A 16,410-nucleotide genomic window follows, 5' to 3' on the forward strand; every position below is an offset into this window, starting at 1 on the left:
TGGACTTGAGTCGGGACTTTATTCGCACCTTCTCCCGACTCATGTCCAATCACTGTTCGTTAGATGCACTACTCTTCCGTTTCAATCTTGCCAGCAGCAATCTCTGTGTTTGTGGCCAAGGTTATCACGACATCGAGCACGTTGTTTGGTCGTGCGAGGTGTATCTGGTCGCCAGATCGAATTTAGAAAACTCCCTTCGGGCCCGAGGAAGACAGCCCAATGTGCCGGTGAGAGATGTGTTGGCTCGGTTAGACCTTGATTACATGTCCCATATATATGTTTTCCTTAAAGCTATAGATCTTCGTGTGTGATTGTCCCTACATCCTTATACCCTCCTTTCCTTCCTTTGCGGGTAATTCGTCCCCTTGCTATAAATAGTAGAATAAGCTGAAATGTAAATACACTATAGATATACGAATAGATTTAAGAAATGAGTGTTCATCAACATTGTTACAATTTCCTTATATCCCATCCTTCTCCTAAAAATATGTCACCCTCCTAAACTCGAGTACACCGCGAGTAATCGGTTTTCCACCTTACTAACCATAGATGTAAGAAAATTGTTTATATATATATAGTTTTAAAAATATATTTAAGAATTCGGCTCCTTTAAACTTAAGTAACTGAGCCTGTAAAAATAAATGAATTAATAAAAAAAAAAATTGACGTAAAAACTATACAAGAGGGGGCTTAGGCAGGAGCCTTGTGGTAGGCCCATAAAACTGTATCGAGAAGATTTCAAGCTGCCATGATTGAAAAACATGTGCTTTTCTGAGAGTAAATTGTACAGGAAATTATTCAGAATTGGTGAAAGTCCACGATTATGAAGTTTCTCTGAGAGAATTTCCATGGAAACTGAATCAAATGCCCCTTTGATATCGAGAAAAACGGAAGCCATTTGTACTTTACGAGCAAATGCGATTTGGATTTCAGAAGATAGCAGCGCGAGACAATCGTTCGTCAGTAAATCTTTGTTTGTTTAGAATTTTTTCATTGATAATGATAATATGATAATAAATTTGGTCTTAAAGAAATTGGACAGCTGAAATTATCATATTTAATAACAATCCATAAACAAACGACTCTTTTGAACGAAATTGATTTTAAATATACTTTATTCTAAGCTTTCTACCATGTATGAATGTATCTCTTTGTAATTTTAACTGTGTTGCAACGAAATATAATTAGGTTGGTCTTATAGAACTTAGACATATTGTATAATGAAGGTTTAATTTTGTAATTTCTGTGCAGTCAACTAGGCCTTCCGAGTCGAAAATCAGTATTCCGATGGGCTTTCCTCTAATAATCCTCATCTCACGTTGCCTCATGTATCGAAAATTTGTTTACCTTGCCCAAATTTGCTCTGCAAAAATAAATTGAAGGCACAAAAATGCGATATACTGAAAATATCTTTCCCATCTTTCTCCCATCTCCACAGATTCATCTGGCACCGGTGAACACCGCTAAGGACATTCTTCGTAATACCGCAGCGCCAAATTTACATACGAATTGATCCGTCACTCAGCAGCACCGTCAGCAACGCCGGAACCGTCTCCCCGCGTGTTGCCACCGCCATCGCAAACTATGCGACAAATAAACCGAATAGCTTCGCACCGATAGGCGAAAAGGAACGCATCGGAAAGTTTTCCCCAGCGTTGTGCCATCGTTTTCAGGAAAAGCCAAACCATAGTGCGCGAAGTGTGTTCCTTCGAAGAAGCGACAACAAAAGTGATTAAATCAAAGCGAGTCCCGTGAAGCACTATTTATCGTGTGTTCTGCGTGGGGGCGGGAGAAGTTTTCCGAAATATATTTTCACCCAGACACCCACCTCCCTCCCGATCATAATGATCTAGTGAAGTGACGTGCTTTCTGTGCCAAAAGTGACGCGGAAGTGGGAGTGGAAAAAAAACGGAAATCGAAAGTGGTTCTTATCATCGTTGTCTGCGGGGCTGCGAAGGAGGAAGAAGAAAACAAGTGCAGAATGGCTGAACTGCTGCGGAGCTGCGGTTGCTTGAAACGCACTCGACGCGGCTCGAGCTTCGAGGACTCGTCGTCCTGCCGGTCGTCGGAGATCGAGCGGGGCGCGGAGCTTACGTCGCACAGTGGCAGCCTGCTGAAGCTGTTCACCTCGAAGGGCTGGTGCCGGCAGTGGAGGAAAACTGGCCGCGGCATGAGCATGACAAAGATTGAGCGAAGTAAGTGCGCTTTGTTTGCGGTGATAGGGCCATTATCGAGTTGATGGATTTATTGTAATTTCCGCGCTGACAGCGCGGGATGCGACCTTTATCCGCTATTAATCGTTTAACTGCAATTTATTTTTGACACTACCGTCGGTATGATTAATAATTAGGGCGAAAATTAGCCCACGATATCAATCAGCACATTTTCTCACTTCTATTGGATTATTACGCTTTGCCGAACCTTCCGCCGGAAAGCTCGCTTCGGCTATTTATTTAGTTAATGTAACAATTTGGCGTTGGCATGACTGGTGCTCGGCGGGCTTTCGCCACCGGTCTCCTGGCAGAGATGCTCCACGATGATGAGCGATAAAATCAGACAGTAAGGACGCGCACACTTGGCTTTGTGCCATCATGCGAAAACGGATGGTCCGGTCTCTCGTGATTTATGAAAATCGATTTATCTCGGCCAGGGCAGCAGGCAGGCAGCGGGGTCAGGGACAGACCAGACTCTCGTAAAAGCCAAAATGATACAGCGTCAAGGAAAACAATATTAAGGAGCACAATAAAGCTGACATAAGTCTGCTGTACCATGAATGAGGATAATCTAACAATATGATGTTTTGCCGGTGGAATAATGGTGAATTGTGCAAAAGTCCTTCAATCATCAGGACGAAGGGGGGAAGGGACGCTAAAGTGTAATTTCTATCGGACTACGGTTTTGGTGTGTTGAGAGGCGGTGAAATAAAGTCGTAATTCAGAGCGTGCGGGTTGAAATTGGGAAATCAAATTATGAGGTAGCGGGCTAAAGGCTCTCGATTTATTGTGGATAATTTGCAATGTTGCACGGTCGATTTTAACGCATGATTATAAGGTCGGCAAAGTGAATACTTTTAACAGAAGAATTTTTTGCTTCCATATCAATCTTATTTTTGAGTGACAATGTAAATCTCCTGTTGATCAGTGTATATAATGCGCTCTCGAGGATGATCATCATGTAATTGTAATGTCGCCAACTGACTTCAAATTCCTTAGCCTACATCAGTCTTTTTGCGCTATACTGCTCGCTTGAATCTGGACTGTTCTCTCTGTTGAGATACAAGCGTATACGGTTCGTATGGAGGCGCGCTGTTGTTTTTTAACGTAGAGCTACGTCTTTCAGGAAGGCTGCCAAATCAGAAAACAGGTCACGTTTTTATGAAATAAAGTTAACGTGAATAACTATTTTCACTGTGAACGAATGCTCATGATTTACATACCAATCAAAACGGAAATTCTCTAAGATTTGTTCGATATGCTGTACATTAAAACTCGCTAATCTCTAAACGGTTTAAATTCATGAAAACTGGAAGAACTTCCTTTTTTCCCATACATTTGTTCTGCCGATTTGTTTGCTAACCCTGTCCGTATTTCGAATGCTTATAACTCGAACATTTATTAACAGATCGGAAAGATGTTTGCATCAATTGATAGGAAATATTTCTACGCGTCTATCACAACTAAGCGCTGAGCCGGCCCGAACCATCGCCAAGCCCGGATTGACGGCCAGGAAGGTTTTGCTGTGTGTTTGGTGGGATTGGAAGGGAATCATCCACTATGAGCTGCTCAACTATGGCCAGACCCTCAACTCGGTTCTCTACTGTGAGCAGCTTGACCGTTTGAAGCAGGCGATTGACCAGAAGCGGCCAGAAATGATCAATAGGGATGGTGTTGTTTTCCACCAGGACAACGCTCAGCCTCACACATCTTTGATGACCCGCTAGAAGCTACAGGAGCTCGGATGGGATGTCCTATTGCATCATCTTTTCCGGTCCATGAAAAAGGCTCTTGGTGATACTAAGTTTGCCTCAAAAGAGGCTTGCGAAAACTGGCTGTCTGAGTTTTTTGCAAATAAGAAGGGGGGTTTTATAAGGGGGGATAATGAAGTTGCCTTCTAAAGGGTGTGTCACATCAAATTGCATCACGGAAAAAACGCTGTAGAAATTCGCCCAGTAGACCGATCCTTTTGAAAATTTTAGACAGTAAAATAAAAACTATAAAACAACTTTTGGCATTTTCTTTTTATTCATACTTCGAGTAAAAGCCCGTATGCTCGCACCTTCCTCTTTACCCTGTCCATAAGGTTTTGTACAACGTCAGGTTGTAGTTTTTTTTGAACAGAAATCCATTTTCTCTTGAAGTCCGCCTCCGATTTGACAACTTTTGGATTCTTCCGGAGGGTCTGCTTCATAATCGCCCAATATTTCTCTATTGGGCGAAGCTCCGGCGCGTTGGGCGGGTTTATTTCCTTTGGCACGAAGGTGACCCCGTTGGCTTCGTACCACTCCAACACGTCCTTTGAATAGTGGCACGAAGCGAGATCCGGCCAGAAGATGGTCGGGTCCTCGTGCTGCTTCAATAGTGGTAGTAAGCGCTTCTATAGGCACTCCTTCAGGTAAACCTGCCCGTTTACCGTGCCGGTCATCATGAAGGGGGTGCTCCGCTTTCCGCAAGAGCAGATCGCTTGCCACACCATGTACTTTTTGGCAAACTTGAATAGTTTCTGCTTGCGAATCTCCTCCGGAACGCTTAATTTGTCCTCTGCGGAGAAGAACAACAGGCCCGGCAGCTGACGAAAGTCCGCTTCGACGTAGGTTTCGTCGTCCATTACCAGGCAATGCGGCTTCGTCAGCATTTCGGTGTACAGCTTCCGGGCTTGCGTCTTCCCCACAATGTTTTGCCTTTCGTCGCGGTTAGGAGCCTTCTGAACCTTGTATGTACGCAGGCCCTCCCGCTGCTTGGTCCGCTGGACGAATGAACTTGACAAATTCAGCTTATTGGCGACATCCCGGATCGAACTTCTCGGATCACGTCTAAACTGCTTAACTACACGCTTGTGATCTTTTTCACTGACGGAGCATCCATTTTTGCCGTTCTTCACCTTCCGGTCGATGGTTAGGTTCTCGAAGTATCGTTTTAGTACTCTGCTGACCGTGGATTGGACGATTCCCAGCATCTTACCGATGTCCCGATGTGACAACTCCGGATTCTCGAAATGAGTGTACAAGATTAATTCACGACGCTCTTTTTCGTTCGACGACATTTTTCCAAATTTACGAAAAATTGACGGTGAAGCATGGCCAACGTGATCTATACACTTTTATCTGATTATAAGCGAAAGCTGAAGATATAGTTCCTAAAAATTAAATTTCTACAGCGTTTTTTCCGTGATGCAATTTGATGTGACACACCCTTTAAATGGCAACAAGTTTGCGAACAAAACGGCGCATATTTGACTTAAATTGGATAATTTTAAGTATGTTAAATAAAGTGTCAAATTTCTATCAGAAATTTTCCCCCAACCCTATATTATTTTCCATGAGATGAACAATTGAATAACTGTAAAATGTCAAGCGTTATCTAAATGCCCTAACTGACAAGTTTTGATTGGCCCGATTTAGGGTTTCCCCAACACAGACTTCAAAATGGATGTAACTGTGGAAATCTGCTCTGCAAATATACATGCAAGTCGGGGGTATATTTGTTCCCACCGAGCTGTGTTTCCCTAACACGGACTTCAAAATGAATGTGCCTGGGGGAATCCGCTTTGTCAAATCATTTGTTGCGTGGACATCGACTGGACAGTATCGTTGCTGGACGAGCTGGACGGCGAGGGATCGAGTGCCTTTCTCAAGGCAAGAGGGTGGAGGTGCAGTGCTGGAGTAGAGTAAAGTTTTCCAAGAGTCTTTCTCAAGGCTAGAGTCGAATGAACTGAAAATGTTTAAAGTCTCTATAATACAACACCTTCCTTCCTTTGGCAAAACATGCAAGTTGGGGGTATTTTTTCCCACTGAGCTTGTAATTCCCTAACATGAACTTCAAAATTAATGTGCTTGGGGGAGTCCGCTTTGCAAATACATGCAAGTCGGGGGTATTTTTTGGTGTTGAGTACTTCTGTACTCGCTTGTCGTTGTGCAGAACGGAATATGTTTCCCTAAACCGTACTTTTAAACTGAGAAGCCGTCATTTCAGATACTAGAGGTGAATGAACTTTCCCGGTTCGAGAACTACGTAAACATGAGATGTGCAATAATTTCAGAGGGATATGTGGAATACAATGATCGTTTGACAATTCTTCCGTTCACGTATTTTGGTAGTCCCAGGCATCATATCAAACGTAGAAGGACGTTCATCAAATTTATTTGTAACGAAGAATTCTAATCTATTACAAAAATAATATTCGAAGTGGTAAACAAGTGGATTGCATAATATAATTGCGTAGTTCTCCGTTGAAAATATGCGGTCGTGTCCTAGATACAACCCCTTACAATGTTTTATGCTTTGCTTAGAACGAACTTAGAACTTAGCGGGCGATAGAATTAGATGTGTATGTGTGTGTGTATATAGAATGAGGCGCGCATCACAAAGTGAGAAGAGATGTTTAGTATCTGAATTCTGCGCCGGGTACATTTTGCGCTGTCGTGTTCATGAATTTGCATTTCGCACCAAGAGAGAATACGTGTTTGTTTTGAACGCGCGCTGATGAAAATTAAACTCAAGCGCAGCGCTGCGTATGTTTTCTGAAGACTGGCCTACACTCTACTTTTATCAGATCACCATAAGGTTGCAAATAGCGAGGTTTATCGCATAAATTTATTTTGAATGATTTGCAAAAACTGATAATAATATGCAGTCAGATTGAACCAAGTGCATTCCACCATAGTGACTAGAGAGAAGCCACATTTTTTCTGACAAACAGAAAACGGAAGAAATTTGAAATCAAATATTGGATTTTCCAGCATCAGAAGTCTTTCGTTTTGAAACACAATGTATATGCTTTTCAGACAATTAATAGTTATTGAAAAGTGGATAGAATGTATAATTTTATATCTTGTTCCGACAGGGTGAACCAAGTGTCAGAGAGTAAAAATTGTAATTACTAAACTTTTGATGGTCGATTTGAAATTGAAATTTAAATCGATCGTGAAAGGTTCTGTTTTTCAAAATCAAATTATTGAAAATTGTTAATCTTCGATGTAAATTACAGAAGAAAATTACCATTTCAGAATGTAATAGTGAATCCGACTTCGGAATCACACAATTTTCTGAAGAATCTTGAACTTCCGAGGAAGAAGTAAATGGTGAAGATCCAGATATTGGATGCAATCCTAACTGCGAAATTGTTGATCTTGCCGATTCTATCGTCTTTCTGGGATGCTTGTTGAACGTAATTAGAATATTAAAGTTTCATTGTAAGATTGACTTGAACCTTCGTGTATCTACAAATTTTGTAGAATCGGAGAATGAGCAAAAATATGCAGAGGCCGACTTGTGGTTCTACCCACTTTATCTGAACGAATATTTCGAATGCCAAATACCTAGACATCACTCATTTGCTGAAATACGTTCCTCTAATCCACCACCAGGATGACAACGAGGATTCAAGGAACAAATCTCCAGAGATGCTAATCGATTATTTTTGATAATTTAAAAATTGTTCCAAGTCATAAAATCGGTTTGTTTTATTGTATACTAGCTGACCCGGCAAACTTCGTCCCGCCCAAAATTTATGTTTCGTTATCACATTCACGTTTTCTTACTAAGCGCACATTCGTGGGTCCAATCGCAAAACTGTTAATTGATTGATCTTCTAATCTACCCTTTAAAATTATTTTTTGCTATAAAATTTCAGTACTTCTACCAACACTCGACATTATAATATCTGATTATTTTCAGACATAATTCTCGTGCAAGATTTGTCCATTACATAGAATAAATGTTTGATACAGAAAATATACAATGAGACAGCCCTATATCGGACAATTCATTTCTCCAGTTTTGCTCTTATCAACACATTCGGCGATCCATTTTTATTTATATAGACAGAAGACGATATAGGAGTGCGTTTTATCACATTAAAATCCATTTCCACTTTCGAACGAAGATCAATTTCGTTACCGCAAACATCAAATGGACTAAAAACGCTCGTCAATATGTAATTCTAGAACACATGCGAATTGAATTTTTCGAATTTTCCCATTTTCCTTCAGAGTTTTCCGAAAGTTTTCAATTGTCATGTCGTGTCATGTGTCAATATTTTTATGGGACCCCCTCTTCTTTCTAGAGGCGGAAGGGGTGTCATACCATCATATAAACATTTCTCGTACCCAAAAACCCTAACATCCTAAATTTGGCTCCATTTGCTTGATTAGTTCTCGAGTTATGCAGAAGTTTGTGTTTCATTTGTATGGTAGCCCCTCTTTAGAGAGGTGGGAGGAGTGTCGAACTACCATAGAAACGTTTATCGATCCCTAAAACCTCTATATGCTAAGTTTGATTCCATTTGTATGGTTAGTTCTCGAGTTGTTTAGCAAACTAACCTCCCCCCCCTGTAGAGAGGGCAAAGGAGTGTAAAACCACCATAAAAACATTTATTGCCCCCTAAAACCTCCATATGCCAAATTTGGTTCCGCTTGCTTGATTAGTTCAATCCTTCCGCCGATGCTACACAAAACCATTACATCGAACAAACTGAAATACCGAAAGTTACTCGTGAGTATCCAGCAGCAGTGGAAATTATTTAGTATTGCCTCAGTGGAATCGCACCTCTAGGCATCGTTCTTACAACGTAAATCAAACGTCAAACAAGCGTTTGCCATAGCATGCATACAGAGCCATACATCTGTGGCTCAAAGCTGCTAGAAATATAAACACTTGTCATCATTTTGTGCTATTCTCAGAAGAAACGCTTCTTTCAATATTACTGGCCTCGAAAAAAGTTGCATTACTTTCTAATGCTCAAGATAAACGCAGCTGTCATCCTTAATGGAGAAAGCTTTGCTACTGGTAAGCGAAACCAAAGCACATACAAAATTCCAAAACGACATTTACTTTCATGGTGACTAAATAAACGAAATAATATTTTTCTGGTCATCTCAACAACCTCGAAAAGAGTAGCATTACTTCATTATGATCAAAATTAGCGCAATTGCAATCCTAGTGGAAAACAATTTTGCAACTGGCACACGACCTCAAATAACTTATATAATTCCAGCACGACATCCAAGATCCTTGGTATTCACCAAATAATGTTTTGGCGCACAACCTCAACGCATGCTTCGCCATAGCGTCAGTTCAATGCATTGATGTAATGTCAAAGGCACCAACGAAGCCTTTATGACGACGGAATACAAACAATGTTATCTGTTGGAGAAAGGCTGAATATTTGCCTCAGCACATAATTCATTACTAATACCCTAGCGCGAATTATTCCCTCTCGTTAACTCCACTGCTTGTTTAAATTTATCATTACGGCTGCATAATGCACACGCTGCACACGGGAGCAGATACAAATGGGGTTTCAGCGTAGCGAAGATGCACTATTTTTACGTACGGGTTATGAAGCGCGCACGTATGTACACAAATATCCATATATCGATGGCTTGAAACATCTAAATATACACACACTTTTCTCCGTTTTGCGCTCTTGTCAACAGAAGCCCTTTCTATTAATATTGCCTGTTGGACTAAACAGACTTCAAACTTCTTTAGTTCATTCGTCTCTAGCCTTCAAAAAGGTCCTTGGAAAACTCTACTTTTTCCTCATATTACTCCTCCACCCCAATTACGAGATCCACCGTTTATACTCTAGGCAAATATTCCCCTTCCCTTCTTCTTTTCTTTTGTTCACGGAGACTTTACATCTTACGATTTCCCCCTCGTTGCTCGTCGATAAGTTGCTCGTTATTGACAGCTCTGTTCGGGAAGGCACACAAATGGACAGAATAAATGTAAGAGGAAATGAGATTGCTTCCAATTTTCATCATTTTAAACCATATACAGACTATGGGATAGTAATGTATAGCATATCAAACAAATCTTAGAAAATTTGGATTCGACTGGTATGCCCGTTCGCAGCAAAAATAGTTATTAACGTTAACTTTATTTCATAAAAACATGACCTGTTTTCTGATTTGGCACCCTTAATGAAAGACGTAGTTCTAGGTCAAAAAAATAGTTTTCGAGTTATACAGGAATTTGTGTTTCATTTGTATTGCAGCCCCCCCTTAGAGAGAGGGATGGAGAGTCTAACCACCATAGAAACATTTATTGCTCCCTAAAATCTCCATATGCTAAATTTGATTTCATTTGCTTGATTAGTTCTCGAGTTAAACAGAAATTTATGTTTCATTTCTGTGGCAGAACCCCTTAGAAAGGTGGGAGGAGTGTTGAACCACCTTAGAAATGTGTCTTGCCCCCTAAAACCTCAACATGCCAAATTTTGATCCGTTTTCTTGATTAGTTCTTGAATTGTGCAGAAATTTATGTTTCAGTTGTATGGCAGCGCCCCCTTAGAGAGGAGGGAAGGGTCTCGAACTATCATAAGAACTTTCCCCGACCCCAAAAATCCCTACATATTTTCATTTCGGGATTTTGTAGAAGCAACTAGAGATGGTTGATTTATTGTTCTTGCCCTCACGCGAACAATATACAAGCTGGCCGTATGTCGTGATTTGTTTCATTTTTTGTCAATGATTCGAAAGTTTTTTTTTCTAGGTGATCAAAACCAACATCTAACGTGGTGGTCATTTAGTAGGTGACGCAAACTGTGTCCATTGACGATTATACAGTCATTCCATGCAGAACCGATATAGTGGTTCTCAGATTTTCGTCAAAAGTGGTAATTTTGTTCTTTATCGCAAAACATTAGACCCGTATTTTCTTATTTTTCCATTAGGGTGTGAATGAATGCATGGGAAAACATTTTTTTTTAATTTAAAAAACATTTGGCATCAATTTTTTTAAGAACCTCAATTTTCGGTGATTTTTCGTTTTTAAAAAAAAACTTAAATTTTGCCGTTTGTGGCACCAGTAAATGAAGTCCGAATGGATCAATATTTTGCGTAGGGTATATTCTCGTGCATTTTGTAGCAAGTTCCGAATGAAAAATCGAGATAACTATATTTATTGGCACCCAAAACTATAGTTTTTCGTATAATTATCCCGAAAAAAAAACGATTTTTGACAAAAAAAAAAATTCGAGATTATACTTGATCTCGATGTTTCATGCAATTTTAAGAGATTTGGCATCAAAAAAAAATGTTCGAAAACCCCGATTTCTTTTACTCCCACCTTGGGTGATTTTTCGATTATCAAAAAACTCGTACATTGATCGCTTTGCGCCACTCTCCCTTAAGTCCGATTTAGTATAGTAGTATATTATCGTGCAAATCAACATTTCCTAGCAAGTTCCGAATAATGTATTTCCTAGCAAGTTCCGAATGTAAAATCGAGATAACTATTTTTATTGGCACCCAAATCTATACTAAAACTATAAAAAAAATCGTGCAAAAATTCACCAGCAGCTATAAAAAATTGTGTTCGGTACACATTTTGAAAAAAAAACTTTTTTTGTGCGGTAGATAGGGGCCTCATAAAAAAAGTTTCCCCCAAAAAAAAAAAAAACTCAAATCCACACCATTCACCGTTCAATTTCCTTTTGTTTCCCTGCTTTGCGATGGGACACTTTGCCTTATGGTTGCGCGTGGCTGTTTTGTGCTTTAAATTGCATGTCGAAACGTGTTGCTGTTAGAAATCATGTCATGCAAAACTTGGAAAAACTTAGAGCATTTGATGAGAGGAGGGGCATGATTTCAGAAATGGATAATTGAGACGCAAATATGCTTTTTTCGCACTGAAATGCATATAAACCATCGAAAAAAACTAAATGGACGATAACTTCGTCAAATAACGGGTGTTAAATAAAAAATGAGAATTTTTTCAATCACATATAAAAAAAAAATTTTTCATCGATTTCAGTATTTTTTATTAATAACATAATGTATTTTCTTCAAAAAAATGTCAGTGAATGTTTGAGTAAGGGCCGTGCTCTGCTGTTCGACGCAACTTTGTCGCGATGCTCTCACAAGAACGTTGTACGGCACTTACGTCCATTTTCCGGATACAATTCGGGATTCTTGTAGTCAGTTGCTTCGTGTCCTTGGCCCTCCAATTGTTTTTATACACTAGGGCACTGAGTGAGCCAAAGAAATCCTCTATTGGGCGGCACTGGGGCAAGTTTGTTGAGTTACGATCTTCCGGCACGAACGGTATCTTTTTCTCCTCAAGATACGCTAGCGTCTTCTTGGCGTAATGGGAAGACACCTTGTCCGGCCAGAAGACGTACTTCCCATCCGCGTGATGCTCGTTCAGGAACGGCAGCAGGATTTTATCGAGGCACTCTTCTCGATAGATTTGTTGGTTGATTGCCAGACCGCTCGGCTTAAACCAAGGCTTTGAAATGCCCCGGTCGGAAATGGCGATGTACAACATAACCTTTTTTTCAAACTTGTGCTTGAACTTCAGGCGGTGTGGATGACTTGTCTCTGGAGTAGTAATTATCATTTCCTGGAATATGCGTTTTGGACAGCGGAAAATAGCTTTCGTCGTCCAGAACGAAAGACGTCCCGCGGTAGTTTTTGGTCATCCACCGACACTGTGATTTAACCGTCTCAATCTGCTCCTCCGTGTACTCCGGCGACCTCGTCTTCTTCCTGCGGACGATTCCTTCCATCTTGAGGGTCCGATGGATCAATACGTGGGAGCAGCCATATTACCGACCGGCGTCACGCAGGCTGGTTGCGTCCTTGTTCTCAAACAGCTTCTATAACGATGTCTTCCTCTGCTTCGTCATTATCGTCACCGGATGACCACTTCCGACCTTCCGCTCTACGTCCAGGGAACCCAGGATACGATATACCGTACTGACAGGTACATTTTCTTCCTTAAAATGTGCCACCGTGAATTTTTTTCCTTGCTGGAAATGCGTTTCGTAGAACCGTACAATGCGTTCGCGGAGCACGTGTTGTTTCGACGCCATCTTTGCTTTGACTAAATTCAAACTAGCAAAACCAAACACGCCTACTGTTTCTAGGGAGCCCAAAGAGCAATTTTCTTGGAGAAAGAAAATTTTACGCTCTTTATTTGAGTTACTGAAAGGTATTGAAAAAATTCTCATTTTCTATTTAACACCCGTTATGGGTCTTTTCATACACCGCACAAAAAAAACCGCACAAGAACAGAAAATCGCACAAAAAAAATTCGCACAAAAAAGCCACACAAAAACAGGTTTTACTGTATATTATCGTGCAAATCAACATTTCGTAGCAAGTTCCGAATGAAAAATCGAGATAACTATATTTATTGGCACTCAAAACTATACTTTTTCGTATAATTATTCCGAAAAAACAAACGATTTTTGACCAAAAAAAATTCGAGATGACACTTGATCTCGACGTTTCATGCAATTTTAAGAGATTTGGCATCGAAAAAAAATGTTCGAAACCCCCGATTTGAAATGAATAATTGAAGAGTGGTATATGGGGGAAAAAGGGGGGAATTTGGACCACCTAAGCAAATCGCCTAATATTTCCAAACCAGTACGGTCTAAATAAAAAATGTCACATTGTATACTGAGCTACACTTGTTTTCTCTCAATACATAATGTTTAATAAAGCTTCAATCTACCAAATATATCATAAAATAAAAGAGATGTTTTTTGAACATTAAAATTTGATGCGGATTGATTTGGACCGTCTGTGGGGTGATTTGGTCCAGTGTGTGTTTCATCGAAAATAACATACTTATGTTTACGTAAAGTATTTTGGGATAATGTTACAATCAGTAAAAATGTTTTGGGATCGATACCAGGTGTCTTGGCCAGATTCCAGACCAGAAAACACTTTTGATGCTTGGTCAAAGAAAATTCGTTCTCGATGGCCTGCGTTGCTCTTTCAAGCTCCTCCTTCTTCCAACGTTGTCTGTCCATCCTCTTTTTGTAATTCAGAGAATCGTGGCTTCTCCTCTCTTGGGCGCGGGATGTTTCGGATAACTAAATAACCATTCCGGGTTGATGGTTAAAATTGAACTGCTGTATTATTTGCTTACCAACTAGCTTATAAAGGGTGTGTCACATCAAATTGCATCACGGAAAAAACGCTGTAGAAATTTAATTTTTAGGAATTATATCTTCAGCTTTCGCTTATAATCAGATAAGAGTGTATAGATCACGTTGGCCATGCTTCACTGTCAATTTTTCGTAAATTTGGAAAAATGTCGTCGAACGAAAAAGAGCGTCGTGAATTAATCCTGTGCACTCATTTCGAGAATCCGGAGTTGTCACATCGGGACATCGGTAAGATGCTGGGAATCGTCCAATCCACGGTCAGCAGAGTACTAAAACGATACTTCGAGAACCTAACCATCGACCGGAAGGTGAAGAACGGCAAAAATGGATGCTCCGTCAGTGAAAAAGATCACAAGCGCGTAGTTAAGCAGTTTAGACGTGATCCGAGAAGTTCGGTCCGGGATGTCGCCAATAAGCTGAATTTGTCAAGTTCATTCGTCCAGCGGACCAAGCAGCGGGAGGGCCTGCGTACATACAAGGTTCAGAAGGCTCCTAACCGCGACGAAAGGCAAAACATGGTGGGGAAGACGCGAGCCCGGAAGCTGTACACCGAAATGCTGACGAAGCCGCATTGCCTGGTAATGGACGACGAAACCTACGTCAAAGCGGACTTTCGTCAGCGGCCGGGCCTGTTGTTCTTCTCCGCAGAGGACAAATTCAGCGTTCCGGAGGAGATTCGCAAGCAGAAACTTTCCAAGTTTGCCAAAAAGTACATGGTGTGGCAAGCGATCTGCTCTTGCGGAAAGCGGAGCGCCCCCTTCGTGATGACCGGCACGGTAAACGGGCAGGTTTAGCTTAAGGATTGCCTACAGAAGCGCTTACTACCACTATTGAAGCAGCACGAGGACCCGACCATCTTCTGGCCGGATCTCGCTTCGTGCCACTATTCAAAGGACGTGTTGGAGTGGTACGAAGCAAACGGGGTCACCTTCGTGCCAAAGGAAATGAACCCGCCCAACGCGCCGGAGCTTCGCCCAATAGAGAAATATTGGGCGATTATGAAGCAGGCCCTCCGGAGGAACCCAAAAGTTGTCAAATCGGAGGCGGACTTCAAGAGAAAATGGATTTCTGTTAAAAAAGACGGGTGGGTAATGTCGGGGACATAACCGGAGTGACGTAGGACTATACACAGGGGACAGCTTTTGTTAAATATATATTTTAAATATATTGTTTTATTTTCTTCTCCTACGTGAAAACCTACCTATCTACCTGAAAAATGGATTAGTTTACTGTTTACTCTTTATGAATATGTTGATGGTTCTGAAAAGAACCTTTGGTGTTGTGTTTTTGTTATCACTCGATATTCCCATCTTGTTCGGTTAAACCTTCCTGTTTAGCTATTGCGTTTGCCACTCGCCACAGCTTTCACAGTTGGAAAATTTCTTCCCATCCAGCTTGTGACATGTTGTTCAGTAAATTACATTTAATGCGACGTGCCGGAGAAACACTTTGCCACTCACTGAAACTAATTGTTGCCTTGATGAGCGCCGAATCGAAGCTGCTCTGTTCTTGATGCGGGTTTTCTGATTGTCGTGAGCAGCTTTGCAAGCCAACTCGAGCACTCCGACGGCCGAAACTCTATAATCGCTGTTAGGTATACTGGTGCTCCGGCACCAATCCGTTCGGCCTAGTTACCCTTGCGGAGCAATCAGTGAATGCGACCAACAGGGAACTGGAGACCTGCACGGTTCGAGTGAGACTTTGCCTTTCCCTTAACTTGTCCTCCTTTGTTACGTCCACGATGCCGATGCCGTACAACCACACGGGTTTACGGTTTGAAAGAAAATAAGATATTTTTTGGGGTCCGCGTGTTTTATACTCTAGCGGTACACACTCACAGGATAGAGACAAATCGGTAGACTTAGCCAGAGGGACGAGTCCAACAAGGCGAACGAATGTGCGTTAAAAGGGAGCGATGGCAAAAAAATACATTCATTGCGATTTGTTCGCTCGTTGGATTCACATGCAGGCTAAAAAGGGTCCTTTTCAGGATCACAAAATTATCTTCAATCTAAAGAGTTTATTGTTTTGTTATCACTCGATATCCTCATCTTGTTCGGCTAAACCTTCCTGTTTAGAGATTTGTTGCCACTCGCCACAGCTTTCACAGTTGGAAAATTTCTTCCCATCCAGCTTTGTCACATGTTGTACAGTAAATTACATTCAATGCGACGTGCCGAAGCGCCACTCAGTATCGCATTGGAGGCGATTTTAACCTGTAATTGAACATTTGCGATGACAGTGGTACAGTGTCGACTTTCAATGTGGGGTCATAATTTGGATCTCCAT

General features: G+C 41.1%; 1 protein-coding gene across 10 annotated transcripts in view; it reads left to right on the top strand.

Moving 5' to 3' along the window:
- Positions 1-16,410, top strand: part of LOC129768368 (serine/threonine-protein phosphatase rdgC) — a 197,975-nt gene that overhangs the window by 100,070 nt on the left and 81,495 nt on the right. For all 10 annotated transcript variants that reach the window (XR_008741666.1, XR_008741667.1, XM_055769971.1 and 7 more), the window contains exon 2: positions 1,439-2,195. Coding sequence is in view for 8 of the 10 variants with exons in the window: in XM_055769971.1 (XP_055625946.1) it covers positions 1,982-2,195 (214 nt within the window). In the remaining 2 variants the exon portion in view is untranslated. The remainder of the gene's footprint in view (positions 1-1,438; positions 2,196-16,410) is intronic.

Source organism: Toxorhynchites rutilus, chromosome 2, assembly GCF_029784135.1.
Source record: "Toxorhynchites rutilus septentrionalis strain SRP chromosome 2, ASM2978413v1, whole genome shotgun sequence".
Classification (NCBI taxonomy): domain Eukaryota; kingdom Metazoa; phylum Arthropoda; class Insecta; order Diptera; family Culicidae; genus Toxorhynchites; species Toxorhynchites rutilus.